General features: G+C 52.5%; 2 protein-coding genes across 2 annotated transcripts; both read left to right on the top strand.

Annotated features, from left to right (window-relative positions):
- Positions 1-5382: 5382 nt before the first annotated feature.
- Positions 5383-10529, top strand: RPS5 (ribosomal protein S5). Its single transcript, XM_039225534.1, has 6 exons — positions 5383-5484; positions 6260-6368; positions 8476-8685; positions 8846-8974; positions 10228-10326; positions 10408-10529. The coding sequence occupies exons 2-6, from the start codon at positions 6261-6263 to the stop codon at positions 10474-10476; spliced, it is 615 nt and encodes a 204-aa protein (XP_039081465.1). The 5' UTR covers positions 5383-5484; position 6260; the 3' UTR covers positions 10477-10529.
- Positions 10530-11890: 1361 nt separating this feature from the next.
- On the top strand, positions 11891-12958 carry RNF225 (ring finger protein 225). Its single transcript, XM_039225533.1, has one exon. It carries the CDS (start codon positions 11951-11953, stop codon positions 12956-12958), a length of 1008 nt encoding a protein of 335 aa, XP_039081464.1. The 5' UTR covers positions 11891-11950.
- Positions 12959-18677: the final 5719 nt, after the last annotated feature.

Consider the following 18677-nt stretch of genomic DNA (forward strand, 5'->3'; position numbering starts at 1 on the left):
CCAAGTGAGGGGACAGGTCTGGATCTGATCCAGTATTGCCAATCCTGCCTTACACATTTTGACCTGTTGCTCCACCCCCACCTACAGTTCCACAGACACACCCTGAATATGTGGTTCGGATTTACAGCTGTGCAAACTGGAACCGGGGTTGGAGCTTCGGGTAGCCCACACGGCAGTTAGACGGGCTCGGGCACCTGCCTCTGCTTTAAAGTCTAGAATTCCCACAAGCACCCCAGCCAAGCCACACACCCTTGTAAGCCCGGCTTTAGATATGCTGGGCAGTGGTCAGAGCAGTGGGAGGCCCTGGGCAGGTGGAAAGATCACCCAAGGAGCTGTGGGGGAAGGGAGCAGTTGGAGGCACCGCAGGAGCTGGAGATGCAATAAACATGCTTGTTGTTGTTCATTCATTTGTTCCTTTTTTAGAGCAGGTTTGGAATAAAAGAGACCCAACTCACCCCCCAATGGTAAGTACAGGATTACTGGCTCAGAGCAGATTTTTCTTTGAAGAGTGAGTGTCTTAAGGCAGGGAGAGCCCGTCTCTGGATCATGCCAGATCCAGTGGAAAGACCTAGAGTTGACTGAACTCACTTGTTTATTGAGCAAATATTTCTTGGGCTCATTGTATGTGCAGGACTCCCCAGAACTGGGCAAGACAAGGCAGAGAGGAAGGAAAGGCCAGCTCAGGCAGGAGAGGTTGGTTTTGGGACAAACCAATTTTTTTTTTAAATGTTTATTTATTTTTGAGAGAGAGAAGAAGCAGCAGAGCACAAGTGGGGAAGGTACAGGGAGACACCAAATATGAAGCAGGCTCCAGGCTCTGAGCTGTCAGCACAAAGCCTGATGCGGGGCTTGAACTTGTAAACCGGGAGATCATGACCTGAGCTGAAGTTGGACGCTTAACTGACCCAATCGCCCAGGTGCCCCTGGGGTAAATTGCCGGAGGCCGGAGCCGGCTCCAGCAGGTCCAGGGGTCCCTGAAGGATGGACAGTGTCGACTAGAGAGAGAAAGAGAGAGTGAGAGATGCCCCGGAGATTCTTTCTGATCACCAGGCAGGCATCTCTGTCCTGTCGGTTTTTGTGTCTTTATTTAAAGGTTCAGCAACAAGATGAAGTCAAAAAAAGGAATATCTTAAAATGGGAGGACTTTTGTGATAACAATAGTAGAATTATTCTGACCAAGGAAATAACAGAATGTTCTTAGTGAAAAATAGGATAACATATAGGTCAAAAAGTATATAGATAAGTTAGGAGTATTTTGTCTGGCTCTCAAGAGGATAAATATTTCTTTTCTTTTCTTTTTTTTTTACCTTAAAGATAGCAGACTTTATTGCCCAGCAATTAAAAGTATTCAAAAGCATGTATTCCTCAGCATAACTTATTACGAGGTGATCAATGTTAAATAAGGTATTAATTTTCATCATCTGCTTCAATTCATGTCTTCTTGACCAGTTCTTCACTTTTTCCTCCAATTGCATGCGTCTGAGGCAATGACGAATTTTTAACCATGATAGTTATGGACTTGAACATTCATCTGCAGCTACCTATATGCTCATTACATGCAGTTCTGCTCCTAGTGGTTTTACCACAGACATCTTCTCATGTGTTTTTGGAAAGCATCACAACGTTCATTCATCTTCACCTCACAGGCTCGGTTTCACCTCGAAGGGCCCAGCAACCTGTCCGCCGGCACTGCCACCCGGCCCGCATGACCGACAAGGCCTCGCAGCCTCCTCCTTCCACAGCCCAGCGGAAAAGAACACACAGCTCCCAACATGGGGCGTTTGGGGATCGGGGCTCCGCCCCTTCCGGGCGCCGGCCCCGAGGATAAATGTTTCTGAATTGGTTTGTTTGTGGAGACTAACATGGGGACCCTGAAAGGGTCAGTCTTTTGCCCCTGGGTTACGTTTTAGCTACACTTATCCATCCTCATCCCAGCTGCCAGTGTAAGAGAGGGTGTTTGTGGAAAGTAGGCCTTGAGGAAGGGACTGTTATGTTTCACCAATTAGCAAAGATCTATGTGGTAACTATGTTTTGCTCTTAACCCCAAAATAGGCCCTTGGTTTCAGGGCCAGGCTCAATTGTAATTCTTGTGTTCTTAACCCCCTAAGTCTCGGATCTGCAAGGCCCATAGGAAGAGCCTTTTGACAATCGCCCATAGAGTTTTCATCTAAAATCTTTTTTGCAAAGGCAGAAATATGCTTTTCCTTATGAGGTATCTGTATTCAGAATATGGGTCTGATATGGAATATTGTGAGTCCTGGTCAATACCAGTAGGCTTATATCCAACATGAGCCAATAGTAGCAGAAGGAGATCCCAGTTTTCATTTCTCATGGGAGGAGCTGCAAACATTGTCACTTCCTTGCTGTGACTGCCATCCAAAGAGGCCGGTGCGGCTCCCGGCAGTAAATGACTTTAGAATGCCAGCTCTGCCCCACTTTTACTATGTGACCCTGGACGAATAACTTCACGTCTCTGGGCCCCTCCATGACTATCTGTAAAATGGGGGTACTCACCTCATGAAGTTGGATTCCTAGACTCCTAATGCCCACCTGGGAACCTGGGGTCCAGGAGGGGCTTCCCTGGGCTGACCTCAATGAGATGGCCAAGAAGAAGAGCAGACAGGAGGTCTTCTGCACAGGTCTTCAGAACATAAATGTTCTGGTCTGGAATTGGTGTCTGCTGGAGGGAGGCCTGAAGTATCTGCCTGAAGCCCAGAGTGGGAGAAGCAAGTGTATGGGGGACTAAAGAGGACTGGCCTGTCCATCCATCCATCATTTATTCAAGTTATTCAAGAGCAGATACTGGTGCCAGGCTCAGTGCTTGCAGCTGAGGATGCAGCAGGGAATAAGCCAGACAGACTACCTTCACAGAGCAGTTAGACAAACAAGGTATAGAGATGATCAGGGCAGGTCAGCCCAGAGTGAACACGATGCACCAGGAAGTGAGGTGGACTCTGTAGAGACTTTCCACCCTTCAGCCTGAAGAACACAGTGCCAACATCGATAGACCTGTGGGGCCAGGCTTCAGATCTCTTCCACTGTGTCCTGGACACCTAGGCAGGCTGAACCACCTCAGGCCTGGTGTCATAGCTCCCTCCCCTGTTTATAAACAGTACGTAAAGAACTAGAAGATTAGAACACTGCGTGCACAGCAAGCTAGCCTCATCCTTGCAAGGTAAGTTTCTCAAGAACTGCACCAGAAAGTTAGGCAGGAAGCCCAAGGTAAGCACAATAACTGAGCTGTCTGCCTCTGTAGCCCGCTTGCCACATAGGTGATATTCGTATCTTAGAGAAACAGGTCCCAGTCACGCAGAAGCCTGGGAAGCTAGTGCAGCCTGATAAGCTCAAGAATATAAGCTCTCCCCTGCTGCTATTCGGGGCTGCTCGGTTTGGGTGCTCCCCAAGCATGCCCAGCGCTGAATAAAGAAGTATGTGTGATGCCAATCTGTGTTCCTGTATTCTGTTCACTGATCTCAGCTCGAGTGGCTACAACACTGCAGCCCCATGGGGTTTAGTGCCAGGACCTCCCTCCTGCTCTCCAATTCATAGCAGGTCACTCTTTCAAGGTCTATATAGATGTCCATTATCAAGTAACCACCGGGGGCCCAGGGCACAGGATACAAACTGGCCTTCTCTGAATCTGTTCTCATTTCTATGCTGAAGGGGGAAACTGAGGTTCAGGGGGTGGTGCCTTCTCAGCTTTTGAGGAGAAAGGGGCAGGGTTGGGAGCCTTCCCCTGGATCCTGCTGAGTGTGAGGGTAACTGGTGCCTCTGCCTTTCAGCCCCCATTCTTTCCCCAGCGTAGCACCTCTCCAGAAACCTCCCCCAGGACAAGGTAGGGCCCCCAAGGATCAGAGAGCATTCTTCCAGGACCAGGAGGGAGTTCACTTACCCCTCTTCATCCCTCACAGACCCCAGTGGGAGGCCCAAGACTGCTGTTTGAACATACCAGGGCAGGGCAGGGCTAAAGGCCAGAGGCTACAGGGGCTGGGGGCCTTGGTGCCCCCACTGCAGCCTGGGATCTAATCCCCTGCTTAGGCCACCTTCAGGGTATGTCCTTCTGAACAATGGCATGTGCTCTGACTGACAACAATCCAAGGAGGCTCAGAGTCTCTGGTCTAAAACACTCCTGAAATTGGGGTAAGGGCAGGGGCGGAACCCTTATAATCAGTTAAACAAACAGCTACTGAGACCATACTATAAGCATGCTCAGAGGGTGGGCAAGTGGGTCACTGGAGATCTATCGATGGAGGATTGCTTGGTCAAGTGGCTGGGCCCCTGGGGTCTGGCTAGAGGGACCATCCCCTTGGAGACAGAGGCCTCATCAGGAGGTGTGGAGCTCCATGCCCCTCTGGAGACAAACTCCACCAGACACTGCCCCATTATCCTCCCACTAGCCAGCGTGGGTGAGCAACCAGAGTGCTTGCTGCCTCCGGCAAGCCAACCAAAACAGGTCCATGTCCCAAGCTCAACTCCAGGACCTAGGTTTAGGAGGCCACAAACAGCTGGGGGATGCGTAGGGTGGGCACAAGCTCTTCCAGATGGCCACATGGTCAATGGGTGGGGCTGCAGAGTGGCCAGGGCACCCACTACCCGTGCAGACCCCCTGCACCCGTCCACTGACCTCGCATCAACATAGGGCTCACATGCATCTAAAAGAGTGGGGGCTGTTCCCCCAGACCACCTGCTGGGCACAGCATCTGGCCCCACTTCCAGAGCTCCTCCCCAACCCCTGCCCTCAAACGATGAAGAGGCTGCAGGAGCTGCAGGGGTCGAAGGGAGATGATGGGGGTACGCTGGCATGGGGTGAAGAGAGGTCAAGCCGGAAAGGGTCCCCTCTAGGAGGCTCAGGCCCGCAGCAATCCCTAACCTGCGAGCGTGGGGGAGGCCGACCTGGGAGAGGGGCTTCCGCATGCACGTGGGGGCCAGGATCAGCGGAGGGCGATCGTGACCACCAGGCCCACTCTCCCTTCCCGAACTGCACAGCGCGCGTGCCTGTGAAGCAGCTGTGACCTGGACGAGGCGCGAGAGGGGTACCGAACTGGATGCCCTACTCAAAACCGGCGGCAGGTGGGGCATGGAGTCCGCGGCGGAACACGGCGAAGAGCGCGAGCCTGACTTCTGCCCTCATTAGACATGCCGGCCTTGGTCTCAGAGAGATCTCTGCGCTTGTGCAAGGGCGCCGCAGAACGGGCAAGCGCTGAATGTTAGAACGTCCGCCAGGCACGCTTGCGGGGCCGCTTCTGCAAGCGCGCGTGCGCAAGGGATTTACGCGTTCCGTTTGGCCCAGAGGGCGCCTTTACATTCTTGTTCCGGATTGGTCCTTGAACATACCGTGTCTTTTTGCGCACGCGTTGTCCCCGTTGACCCGGAAGTTTTCACTTAGTTAAAAGCGTCCGCCCGGGACTCGCGGTCTCTTCCTGTCTGTGCCAGAGCGGCGCGTGGTGCACGCTGAGCGATTGTGACTCCTCAGCTCGCCCTTAGGTGAGGCGGCCGCGGGGTCGGGGATCTGAGGGACGGGTCAGGATCTTTTTTGGGGGGGGGCCTGACCGATCTTCCAGGCCCGGGACTTCCCTTGGGGGGGGGCCTCTTTGCTTTTTCCGGAAAATGTGCTGAGAAAACACAGAGGCGTAGGAAAGTTATTCTTTCCTTGGTCTTCCGCCACTTCCGTAGCTTTACCCTGCAGCAGGGCTCGTGAATAGTGGTTTGGCCCCTGCAGTCGTACATTGAGATAGGAAGTTCCCGTTATTCTTAGATGCATGATGCACCCTGTGGTCTCTACATGGTTTTCTTTTTAGTAGCAGCCCCTCATGTCCTCTTGGTGTCGGACATGAGCCGTAGACTTTGCCTTGGTTATGCACAGACTTCGTGTAGTGATCCTTAATGACAGATAAACGGTCCCACTTTATTGAAGAGGAAGCAGAGTCTAAAGCAGTTTGACTTTCCCAGCGTGGCAAAGCTCGTTAATGACGTGTCTGGGATTTGAACTCGGGAGGGTGTAATGTTCTGGTATTTGGCATCTCCCGTCCAGATACCGTCTTCGCAGCAGCTGTTGACCCGGGCCTGCCAGCTCTCGGTCCCCGGGAGTTTTGGCGAGACAGATGCTTCTCTTGGCAGCGAAGTGGTTCTTCTAAGACTCAGAAAGATGGACCCAGATGTTTACAGCCTTTCTTGGTTCCGCATAACTTAACCACCTTACAAGGTGTGGATAGTGTCACAGTGGTGGCTGTGCCTGGGCTCTGACAGTGTCTGTTCCTAGGATGACGGAGTGGGAGACAGCCGCACCTGCAGTGGCGGAGACCCCTGATATCAAGCTCTTTGGGAAATGGAGCACTGATGATGTGCAGATCAATGATATTTCCTTGCAGGTGAGGGAGCCGTTTGGTGGTTGGGCGCCCTGGTTGGGTTTTGGGGTACATGTGGATTTTTTCAGGAGGTCCCTTGAAACTTGAAGCTTTAAAGTTGAAGGTCTGACAGGGTAAAGGAGACTCCCTGGACCACCACACTCACTGGTCCATTTTTCCTTGTGTTCTTTTCATCTACACAGATGATGGTTCCTTTCTCAGAGGTCACATCACATCCCCTAGGGTTTTTGTGTGGGTGTTTTGGTTCTGTTTTGTTTTGTTTTGGATCAGACTTTTGCATGTGAAGATCCAGTTGTCCCAACACTATTTGGTTTTTGTTTTTAGAGTGCATTTTATTTAGCAAATTTATAAGCTGGTTAACTTAAATCTCTTATACATTATAATGTATTTTATCTGAATACCACCTTTTGTTGAAAGAAATATGTATCCTATTGAATGGTTTTGGCATTGTTGAATTCTTTTCCATTGTTCTCTAAATCTGCCCTTAAGCCGGTACCACCCTGTCTTGATCATTGTAGTTTTGTAGTATATTTTGAAATCAGGAAATCAGTGTGAGTCCTCCCAGTTTATCTTAACCCCTATACTGTTTTACACTGGGCCTTATTAGGACATTTGTGGGCCCTTCGTTAAAAAAAAGTTATATTTTGTAACTGCATTGGTATAAAGACAAAATTTGGGTTGTATTTTTTCCCATTTTATTTTTATTTTTTTATTTATTACTGTTTATTTTTGAGGCAGAGAGAGAGCATGAGCAGAAGAGGGGCAGAGAGAGAGAGACACAGTATCCGAAGCAGGCTTCAGGCTCTGAGCTGTCAGCACAGAGCCTGAAGTGGGACTCAAACCCATGAACCGCGAGATCATGACCTGAGCTAAAGTCAGAAGCTTAACCAACTGAGCCACCCAAGGGCCCCTTCCCTTTTCTTTTTAAAAGAAACTGAAACATTTTTTGTCATTTCTGAATATATCATGGGACCTAGGCACTGTGCCTAGTGGAGGATTCAGTCCTATTTTTCAGTCTGGATGTTTTATATTTCTGTTTTCCTTCATTGCTTTGTTCTGCGAGGGCCAGATAGTGAATATTTTCATGCTTGTGGGTCATGTGGTAGATATGTGTTGCAAGTGTAACTGATAGAATGATTTGGGGGTGGATTTCATAGTGGAACAGTTGATAGTAGTCATCTTCACGTGCACATAGTTCTTCTGATTCCAATGCCCCTGAACATTTTGTGGTGTTTTCTAGACATTTTTTTGGGAAATGATATATGAGACACTGATGAATAATTTGTGGAGGTTTTGTTTTTGTTTTTTTTTAATTCATTTTTTAGAGCAGGGCAAGTGGCAGAGAAAGAGAGACACACAGAATCCAAAGCAGGCTCCACAGACTCTGAGCTGTCAGCACAGAGCCCAGCGTGGGGCTTGAACTGGTGAGCCACGAGTTCATGACCTGAGCTGAAGTCAGACGCTTAACCAACTGAGCCCCCCAGGCGCCCCAATAATTGTTTTAAAACAGTGGTTCTCTGGAGTGATTTCCCACCACCTCTTTTAGGGGACACTTGGCAACATCTGCATATATTTTTGGGTGTCAAAACTGAGAAGAGTGTTACTAGCATCCTGGATGCTGCTACACACCTTGCAGTGCGCAGGGCAGCCCCTACACAGAGTATTCTGATTTAACAAGTCCATGCTGCAGAGTGTGAGAAACACTTTTTGTTTTGAGAGAGGGGACAGAATTCGAAGCAGCTCCAGGCTCTGAACTGTTAACACAGAGCCAAACATGGGGCTCAGACTCAACCACCAGATCATGACATGAGCCGAAGTCAGACGCTCAATTGACAGAGTCACCCAGGTATCCGAAGGAACACTTTAAAGTGAGATCATGAGCTGTAATCTTGGTTTTCCATCTTCCTCCCTTCTATTGTAAAGGAAGTGCTCTTTTTAGTGACCTGGTAAAGTCACTTGGGGTTTTACTTTTTTTGTGGCAGAGAGGGGCCTCACAGTCAAGACCCCATAAGTGGTTGGGGGCTTACCAGAGTGGGTGCTCAGTCTCTCTGGTTTCTGGCCATCCTGCTCCTGACCATGGTCCCTCCATCCTCTCTCTCTGCTGCCCCAGGATTACATTGCGGTGAAGGAGAAGTATGCCAAGTACCTGCCCCACAGTGCAGGACGCTACGCAGCCAAGCGCTTCCGCAAGGCACAGTGCCCCATTGTGGAGCGCCTCACCAACTCGATGATGATGCATGGCCGTAACAATGGCAAGAAGCTCATGACTGTGCGCATCGTCAAGCATGCCTTTGAGATCATCCATCTGCTCACTGGTGAGGTAGGGCTCTGAGGCCTGATGAGGCAGAGAGTACCCTTAGTAGACCATGAAGCCAACAGCTGCCCCATGGCATGCATGCCAGGGTCTGCCAGGTTTTAGAGGTGAGGACACCGGCGTGGGATGTAGGTTGGATGACAGGTTCATGGCTGCTTTCTCTTAGAACCCCCTGCAGGTCCTGGTGAATGCAATTATTAACAGCGGTCCCCGGGAGGATTCAACCCGCATTGGACGAGCTGGAACAGTGAGGCGTCAAGCTGTCGACGTGTCTCCCCTGCGCCGTGTGAATCAGGTGGGCATTCTTAACACTTCAGTGAGTGTCTCCTAGGAACAAGGATATTTTGTCCCTACCATCATCCTCAAGGAGTTTAATGGCAGTAGAATTATCACCCGTCACTGCAGCTGTCCTCAACAATAGTTGTCCATTTATTTTCTTCTCTTTTTAAATGTTTATGTATTTTAATCTCTTTAACGTTTATTTTGGAGCGAAAGCGTGCATGAGTTGGGGTGGGAGAGCACAGAGATGGAGACACAGAATCTGAAGCAGGTTCCAGGCTCTAAGCTGTGAGCACCAAGTGCCCCAATGTTTGCTTATTTTAGAGAGAATTCTAGCAGGGGAGAGGCAGAGAGAGGGATACAGAGGATTAGAAATGGGCTCTGTCCTTACAGCAGAGAGCCTGATGCGAGGTTCTAACTCACAAACCACAGCATCATGACTTGAGCTGAAGTAAGATACTTATCAAGCTGAGCCACCTAGGCACTTGCCTTAATGTTTGTTTTTGAGAGAGTGCATGCATGAGGCGGGGAAGAGGATCGGAAGCTGGGCTCTGCACTGATAGCAGAGAGCCCAAAGTGGGGCATGTACTTGTGAACTGTGAACCCCAGTCAGATGTTTATCCAACTGAGCCACCCAGGTGCCCCTATAGCTATCCGTTTTCTTTTTTTTTTTTTTTTTTTTATTTTTTTTTTTTTTTTTTTTTTTTTTTTTTTTTTTTTTTTTTTAATGTATTATTTATTTCTAGGAGAGAGAGAGAGAGACAGCGTGAACAGGGGAGGGTCAGAGAGAGAGGGAGTCACAGACTGAAACAGGCCCCAGGCTCTGAGCTGGCAGTTAGCACAGAGCCCAATGTAGGGCTCGAACCCACGAACCGTGAGATCATGACCTAAGCGAAAGTCGGACGCTTAACCGACTAAGCCACCCAGGCGCCCCAAGCTATCCGTTTTCACTCCGAGGTCCAAGTCAAGAGTACATACTGCATTGCATTTCCCTGTGGTGGTGGGTCTCACATCTCCTGTAATCAGGGACCCTACTTCATTCAGCCTTTGTGCCTATACTTCTTTTTGTGGCCCTTGGTCTCATCCCAGATAGGCAGCATGCCACCTGGGCAGCCTATGGGCTCCTTCTGTGTCTTGACTCGGTGGGCCAATGGATGGCAGCGTGGTAATTGACATTTGTTAGAAGCACAGAGTATTGGAGGACAGTGGTCCTATCTACTTTGAGGGCACCCCTGCCCCCCAGGCTTAACTGACCTCTGTGCTTCCTAGGCCATCTGGCTGCTGTGCACAGGTGCCCGTGAGGCTGCCTTCCGGAACATCAAGACCATTGCCGAGTGCCTAGCAGATGAGCTCATCAATGCAGCCAAGGTGAGTGAGGACACTGGGGTGGGGGCCGGTTCAAGGGAAGGCTCCTCCGACGTTCCAGACTAACCATCTACCTCTTTGCAGGGCTCTTCCAATTCCTATGCCATCAAGAAGAAGGACGAGCTGGAACGTGTGGCCAAGTCCAACCGTTGAGCTCCTGACTGTGGCTCCAATAAACCTGCCTGCCCTTGGGGCAGCCTCACCCACCTGTGCCAGTGTCTGTCCTTGTGGGGTTCTGGGAACTGGAGTGGGGATGGCAGTGTCCTGAGGAGCTGCCCACATTTCTGGCATGTTTTTTGGTCTGTGGGGACCTGGGATCACCAGGGAAATATTCTGTTCATGAAGCATCACTGACTCAGAACCATGGCACCCCGGGGTGCAGGCCTGGCCACTTGGGGTGTTCAGCGGATGTAGGAATGAGATGGGTGGGGTTGTCCTGGCAGAGATACCACTCTAGTCTGGGGAGGGGTTTCGTGGTTGCCCATGAGGTGAGGGTGGCAGCCCATCATCCTTAGGCCTGTTCCCTTGAAGGAGCTCCGGGGAGAGGAATCTAAAGCCACCACCATTGCCAGCCTGCTTGTCTGGAAGGTGCCTGCCCTGTCCAGTCCACTGTGGTGTGTGCCCACCTTCCACCCCAGGACTCCAGGGTTCCCCGCTGCGTCCCCAGTCATGCTGGGCGGTCAGGACTGCAGCCTGACCCTAGGCACCGCTGCCACGCCAGATTCCTCTGATTGTACTAGGTGGCTGGGAAGGTGTTGAAGGCTTGGTTGCCAGGGGTGTTAGGGGGGATTTATTGCCCACCCAGTCAGTCTGTGCCCTCCATCAACTGCCGCCCCCAACATCCGGCCAGAGTCAGCTTGGTGTTCATCCTGGAGGGACCTGTCTGGGAGGCGGGGCGAGCAGTCAGACAGGTCTGGTTGGTACCTTGGGAACCTGGGATCTAGAGGGAGTGGTACTAAGACAGCACCCTCCTGCGGGGAGGGGCACCTAGTATGCAGTTGCTGGTAGGCAGAGGACGGGTCAGAACTGGAAGGGACGTGCCAGCCAGAGGGAGGAGGCATCAACAGGTAAGAAGAACCCAAAGGCCACCTGGGGTCTGTCATTGTCTGGTTGGGATCCTTTGGCACCTGTTGTGGGCTTCCCACATTGCTCTGTGCTGCTGGGCTCCTCTTCCCTCTGCTTCTCCTGGAGTCACGGGGACTCCTCCGTCCATCTGTCTAGATTTCTTGAGTTGACGGTGGAGGGGGGGTTGCGGTCTTTGCTTCTCTTGGTGTTGGGTCCTCCCCAGTGTTTGCCTGGGGTCCTGACCAGTGACTCGGGTGCTCTTCGCTATCCTCTCTGGAGTCTGTAGCTTAGGACCTGCGGGGCCCCTGGGTCTGTCTCTGCCCTCCTTTTGCCTGCCGTCTTCTTCCCTGGTCCTCCTGTTTCCTACCTCGGACGCCCATTTCCTCCGCTCCTACCCTGGGAGTTGCTTGCTTTGCCCATCCTCTGCTCCTCGCCTCTCGCTACCCCTTTGAATGCCCCTGCTCTAAGCTGGGCGATCCCTTGCAGGGTCCAGCCCCGGATCCTAGGTCCTTCCACTGCCTCCTCCCCCGGCTGACCGCCTCTCCCCTCAGGTCCTGTCTGGATGCCCTGCCCTCGGCCACCCTGGCTCCGCAGCTCCCGAGCCCCTCAAGGCTCAGGCTCTTGCTCCCTGGGCTCACTCTCTGCTCCCGGCTCCCCGGGCAGGGGGGAGGGTGAGGACGACGACGGCGGCGAGGAGGAGGAAGGGGATGGCAGCCCGGGCTCGAGCCCCATCCTGTCCCCCGCGTCTCCCGTGGAGTGCCTCATTTGTGTCTCCCCCTTCAACGGCGTGTTCAAGCTGCCCAAGCGACTGGACTGCGGCCACGTCTTCTGCCTCGAGTGCCTGGCTCGCCTGTCCCTAGCCACGGCGGGCGGCGGCGACGCGGTGGCCTGCCCCGTGTGCCGTGCGCCCACGCGCCTGGCCCCGCGCCGCGGGCTGCCCGCGCTGCCCACGCAGCCCGGCCTGCTGCCCCGCGAGGCGCGCGCACCCGCGCCGCGCCAGGGCTCCGTGCGCTTCGACCGCCGCCGCGGCCTGCTCTACCTGCGGCCGCCGCCGCCGCCGCCGCCCGGGCCGCGCAAGTCCCGCGCCCCGCGGCCGCCGCCGCCGCCGCCGCCGCTGCGCCTGGGCCGCCCGCTGTCGCGCCGCCTCTCGCTGAGCAGCCCGGCCTGGGCCTTCAACGCGGCCGTGGCGCTGGCCGTGCTGGTGGCCGCGGGCCTGGTGGTCTCAGGCGTCTACATCTTCTTCCTCATCCCGCACGCCGCTTCTTCCGGCCCCGCGCGGCCGCAGCTCGTGGCGCTCGCCCCGCCGCCCGGGTTCTCCTGGTTCCCGCCGCGGCCCACGCCGGGGGCGCCCTGGAGCCCTGCCTGGACGCCGCGCCCCACGGGCCGTGACCTGGACACTGCCCTGCCGGGGGCCGCGGAGGATGCGCTGGAGCCCGAAGGGGACTCCGAGGACACAGTGGAGGCCGAGGGGACGCTGGACAGGCCCCCGAACCGCATGTGGGGGGCAGGGGCTGGTCCCGCTTGGGCCCCACGGGGACGGGGCGTCAGGAGGGTGTGGGGGCCTCAGTAAACGCAACTGTGCTGCAGGTCATATCTTCAGGCCTGGGGACTGCCGTGTCACTCTGGTGGGATCTTGCCAGGACTCCTTGCCATGATCCCTGTGGAGGCCTTAGTAAGGTGCATCCCAAGCGCCCACTTCTCCAGAGGGAGGCCTGGTGGGATCATTCAAGGCATCATCACCAGGAAGCAGGGACCCTCTCAAGGAATACTTACCCCTTGCCTTCACTCCTGCAAGAGCCCTCTGAGAGCACCCATGACCCCTATCCCTGTGGACATCCAGCAGCCAATGCCACCCTGATCCCCGTCTTTATAAAGGTCCTGCTGAGAGGCACTCCTAAGCCTGGTCTCCATTAGGGTCCAGCAGGAAGTACTCTCGATCCTCATCCCTCATGGGAGTCCGGAGCCCCTCTGACCGATATCGTGCAGGCACCCTGTTAGGGGCACCATCAGCCCTGATCACAGGGTTGGATTAAGTGTACCCCCAGTCAGCAGACCCCTGGGGGAGCATCCTCAGCAAGCAGCTGGCGCTACCCATCCTTTGGATTCACTGCAGGCTGTGGGAGTCCCCATCTTCCAGGGGCAAAGTTGCTGCTGCGTTACTCTCTGGCCATGGCCTCCTGCCCAGCCCATTGCATTCCTCCCCATCCCCCACGTTCCCCCGGCAACTCCTACCCAGGCTGTGGAGTTTTCCACTCTGCTGCAGACCCAGGCTGGGTCTGGGTGGGATCCAGCTGTTTCCATGCTGGTCCTGAGTTGCCTCTCTGCACACATAGCTGGGACTTGAGCTTGGAGGAGCAGATGTCCTGGTCAGGGTTTAGGAGGGACAGATAGACCCTGAGCCTCAAAGACTAGCTCCCACTTGGTCCTGAGTACAAATTTACAATGGGAGCCTCCACTACTCCAATGGGTCGTGGCTTCTGGGATCCTCCTGAAATGCTGTGAGGGCAGCTGTGGTCACCAAGGCGTAAAGAGGCTAAGAGCGGGTGTTCCTGGATCTCCGTGGCCTGATGGCAGGCCTCGCACCCTAGGCATAGAACCTCCATCACCCCCACCTGCACTCGGTTATTGCACCTCTTCCTCCAGGGCTTTATCAACCTTTTTGACATCCCTGCTGTTCCCCTAGGTGAAGCTCCCTGTGGACGGCAGCCTGCAGGGTTCCTGTTTTCCTCCTCTCAGAAGCCTTCCTGGGTTAGTCACCACAGGGCAGATGGCAGCCACCCTCTACACAAACTGAACATAGGCCTTCTGTTTCCCCCCAGGCCCTAGAGCCCGCATCCTGTCTCACTTCGTCCAGAGTTGGGGTTCTGTGTTTTGTGGGTGGGAATCCAACATTCTCCAGAGAGCAATATGACTGCTATGGGGATGGAGGCTCCCGTTTGACTTTTTTACACGTGTGTCTGGAGTGCCCAGCATACAGAGGGGGGCCAAATAGTATTCTGGGGATTAACAGCATCGCAGGTGACAAAGAGGCAGCCTGGGAATGGCTGTGGGCACTCTAGGCTCAACTGTCTCCCAGCCACTCTGATCTAGGCATGTTGGCAGGGCTCCTTTTGATACGAGCTGCTCCTTCCAGGTGGGAAGCCAGAGGGGCAACATCAGGACCTCCAAGGGAGTGTTTTCCCAGACCAGTTCTTGTCGCACACCCAGGTGTCAATGTCACCCACAGGGGCTGGACCCAGTGTGCTGGGTCACTGGGCAGCCATAGCCTAGCCCACTCGGGGGGGGGGGCAGGGGGGACTTGGTCAAGCAGGCACAGGTTGGTGGTCTGTATTAGTTTTCTCTGGTTGCTGCAACAAATTACCACCAACTGAGTTCCCTAGAACAACACACATTAAGCATTTTATAGTTCTGCAGGCCAGGAGTCTTGAAATCATTGTTGCCTAGATAAAATCAAGTGTCCTCAGGGCTCCAGGAGAGAATGCCCTTAGCTTTTCCATCTTCTAGAGCTGCATTCCTTGGCTTCTAACTCTATCTTCATATTTTATTTTATTTTGGTTTTTAAGTAATTACATCCCACGTGGGGCTTAAAATCACAAACCCAAAATCAAGAGTCCTGTGGTTTACTAACTGAACCAGTCAAGCGCCTCATCTTCCTCTATCTTCAAAGGCGGTGGCCTTCAGATCTCTCGCTGACCTACCTGCCTCCCTCTTCCACTTATAAGGACACTGTGGTTGTATTGAGCCCGCCTGGATAATCCCAATTTCCTCAGCTCAGCATCCGCATCTGCAAAGTCCATTTCGCCATGTAAGGTAACAGATTCACAGATTCTGGGGATTAGAATGTGGCTATCTTTGGGGTACATTATTCAGCTTACCATAGAGTCTCAGATCTCCCTTTTCCCATTCCTTCCCTCCTTCACTCCAGGCTGGGAGAGTAGGCAGGAATTGGGCCCAGCTGCGGTATCAGAACGGGGCCCTTAGCTGGTGGTGCACAGAAGAGGGAGAGACAATACCCTCTGCCTGGAAGGAGACCTTAGAGCTGTATCTTCAAAACAGCTGGCATCAAGGTAGAGAGATCTGGAGCAGGAAGGTGGTGACTGAGGGCCGTGGGCAGGGCTGGCCCCTCCCCCCTGCCCTAACCAGCTTCCTCTTAGGGGCGAGGGAGAGTATGGCTTCTCCACTTTCCCAAAAGGAAGCCAGAGGCCTCAGTCTCTCCTCCCTTTAAATGAGGCTGATGACACATCCCAGGGGACCTGAGGGTTCCTGCCTGCTAATTATTTATTACCTTGATGCCTGCCCACCCACTGCCCACAAACAAAAGCAGCTGCTCCAAACCACCCTGGGTGACTCCCATCCTTGTCTATCAGCCTCTGTGGCCACCCAGAGCTGTGCCCTCTCGGCCCTCTCTCTGCCCACTTCGTCACTGCTGCATAGCCACCCCTCACCAGCCCCGGCTTGCTGCTCCTTCTAGGTCCTGGTGCCTGTGAGTACCCGGGACGGGGTGTGTATGTGTGTGTGTGCCAACCTCAATGCTTTGCATGGTGCCCGAGATGCCAGACTTTGGTTCTCACCTGTGTAAAATGGACAATAAACATTTTACTTGCAGGAAAAATTTGTTAATCAACAAGTATTTATTTGGCACCTGCTGGGTACCAAGGTCACCCTGGGGACACTGAAGGATTCTCACAAGGCAGATGACATCCAGAAAGTTGAGCAGAGAGGCTGTCATCTTGGCCACTGCCTTCGATGTCAATCCTGTGGACCCCCAACTCCCCAAACCTTTCCCAGGTCATTCCCCAGCTCTCCCTCCCATGCTCCCTGGAGGGCCCCCGGGTCTCCATGCTACAGGAATCCCGCCAGTCTCTTCTCATGGGAGTCAAGGAGGCTCCTGCTTACTCCAAACCCGACCCTGGCCATCAGGCATCCTCCTGTGTTGAGGCCAAGGGAATGAAGGCCGCAGAGGGCCCTCACTGGACCCTGAGAGCAGCAGTATCCAGATGACATATGGGAAAACTGAGGCTGATGGGCTGGGCAGGGTGTGGATTTGAACAGGAACCACAGAGCTTTTGCAAAAACACTTTCTCCCCTCAACTCCATGCCCTGGCAGGGTAGCCTTGGTTTTTCCCCTTCCCCGGAAGTGCAGCGGAAGTTCTCTCTCTGTGCTTGGAGTCTTCCCTCCTCACTAAGACCTGCAGCAGACAAGCGGAGCTTGGGGGAGCTTCTAGCATTCCTGGCTGGGGGCCACAGGACAAGGGAGAAGTGAACAACAAACAAAAGATCCAGACACCTCAAACCCCTTAACGTGAACAGGGGCAGTTACTGCAATTGCCTTTATGGCGCTTCTGCTGTGTGCCAGGCCTAGCACTCTGGACGCACGGGCCTCTGCCCTCTCAGGGCACACGCTGGACACAAGACGATGGACGGGACTAAACTAGATTTGAACAGAGTTCATACAGTTATGGATCAATTTTAATGCAGACAAATGTGAACGCAGGCAGATTAGATCATGTGGTTTCCACGGAGGTAAGTGCTAGAGGAAGAGCCCACATGCATGTGTAGCAGGTGGCCTGCCTGCCTCTGAGGTGCTCTCCCTAAAACTAAGGGCACATTCAGATCAGACCCTGCAAGTGCTAAGATCCTCCCATCCCAGGGGCACCTGGGTGGCTTAGTCGGTTGAGCGTCCGACTTTCGCTTAGGTCATGATCTCGCGGTTCGTGGCTTCGAGCCCCGCGTCGGGCTCTGTGCTGACTGCCAGCTCAGAGCCTGGAGCCTGTTGCAGTCTGTGACTCCCTCTCGCTCTGACCCTCCCCTGCTCACACTGTCTCTCTCTCTCTCTCTCCTAGAAATAAATACAAAAAATTAAAAAATAAATAAATAATTAAAAAAAAAGATCCTCCCATCCCAGAAGGGAGACTGAGTGAGGCTGGGATGGGGACGATACTGGGCATCTCCTCCAAGCTGGCTGCCGCCTCCTCCTTGGGGTCACAGTGGCCTGGAGCGAGCTGCAGCCTGATTTCCCCCTCCCTGGGGCATGGATGCTTCACCTTTAAATGGCCTTCGGAAAACTCCACATTGGGTATGGGACTTTTTCAAAGAATCTTCTAGAAATCTACTCTTTCTTTTTTAATTTTTATTTTTTAGAGAGAAGGAGAGAGCGTATGTGTGAGCAGGGGAGAGAGTCAGAGACAGAGAATGAGGATCTTAAGCAGGCTTCATGCTCAGTGTAGAGCCTGATGCAGGGCTTGATCCCACAACCCTGGGATCATGACATGGGCCGAAATCAAGGCTCCGCTGCTCAACAAACTGAACCACTCAGGCGCCTCAGTTCTGTAACTTCTTAATCAGGATCCAGCAAACTTTTTGTGTAAAGGGCCAGATCATAAATATTTTCTCCTTTGTGGGCTGTGCAGTTTCCAGTCACTACTCAACTCTGTCATTGTAGTGTGAAAGGAGCCATAGACAATATGTAAATGCATGACTGTGACTGTGTTCTAATAAAATTTTATTATCACCTTCTACCATCCAGAATGACTAGTATCAAAAAGACAAGAAATAACAAGTATTGGCAAGGATGTCAAGAAAAAGGAACCCTCATGCACTGTTGATAGGAATGTAAACTGGTGCAGCCACTGTGGAAAACAGTGTGGAGGTGCCTCAAAAAATTAAAAATAGAAGGGACACCTGGCTGGCTCAGTTGGTGGAGCATGCGACTCTTGATTTCAGGGTTGTGAGTTCAAGTCCTGTGTTGGGTGTAGAGATTACTTAAAAAATAAAAATCTTTGGGGTGCCTGGATGGCTCAGTCACTTAAGCCTCCGACTCGATCTCAGCTCAGGTCTTGATCTCAAGGTGATGAGTTCAAGCCCCATGTTGGGTTCTGGACTGGGCCTGGAGCCTACTTATAAATAAATAAATAAATAAATAAATAAATAAATAAATAAATTTTTAAAATCTTAAAACAATTAAAAATAGAAATACCACACAATTCAGTAATTTACTGAGGAAAATGAAAACAGTTTGAAAATATATGCACCCCTATGTTTATTGCACCATTATTTACAATAGCCAAGATATGAAAATAACCCAAATGTCCACCAATACATGCATGGATAAAAAAGATGTGGTGTAAATATGATGGAATATTACTCAACCATAAAAAAGAATGAGATCTTGCCATTTGCAAAAACATGGATGGACCTAGAGGATATTATGCTAAGTGAAATAAGTCAGAGAAAGACAAATACCAGGTGATTTCACTTGTGTGTAGAATCTAAAAACAAAACAATTGAAC

Source organism: Hyaena hyaena, unplaced genomic scaffold (assembly GCF_003009895.1).
Source record: "Hyaena hyaena isolate Hyena2069 unplaced genomic scaffold, ASM300989v1 scaffold_2290, whole genome shotgun sequence".
Taxonomy (NCBI): Eukaryota; Metazoa; Chordata; class Mammalia; order Carnivora; family Hyaenidae; genus Hyaena; species Hyaena hyaena.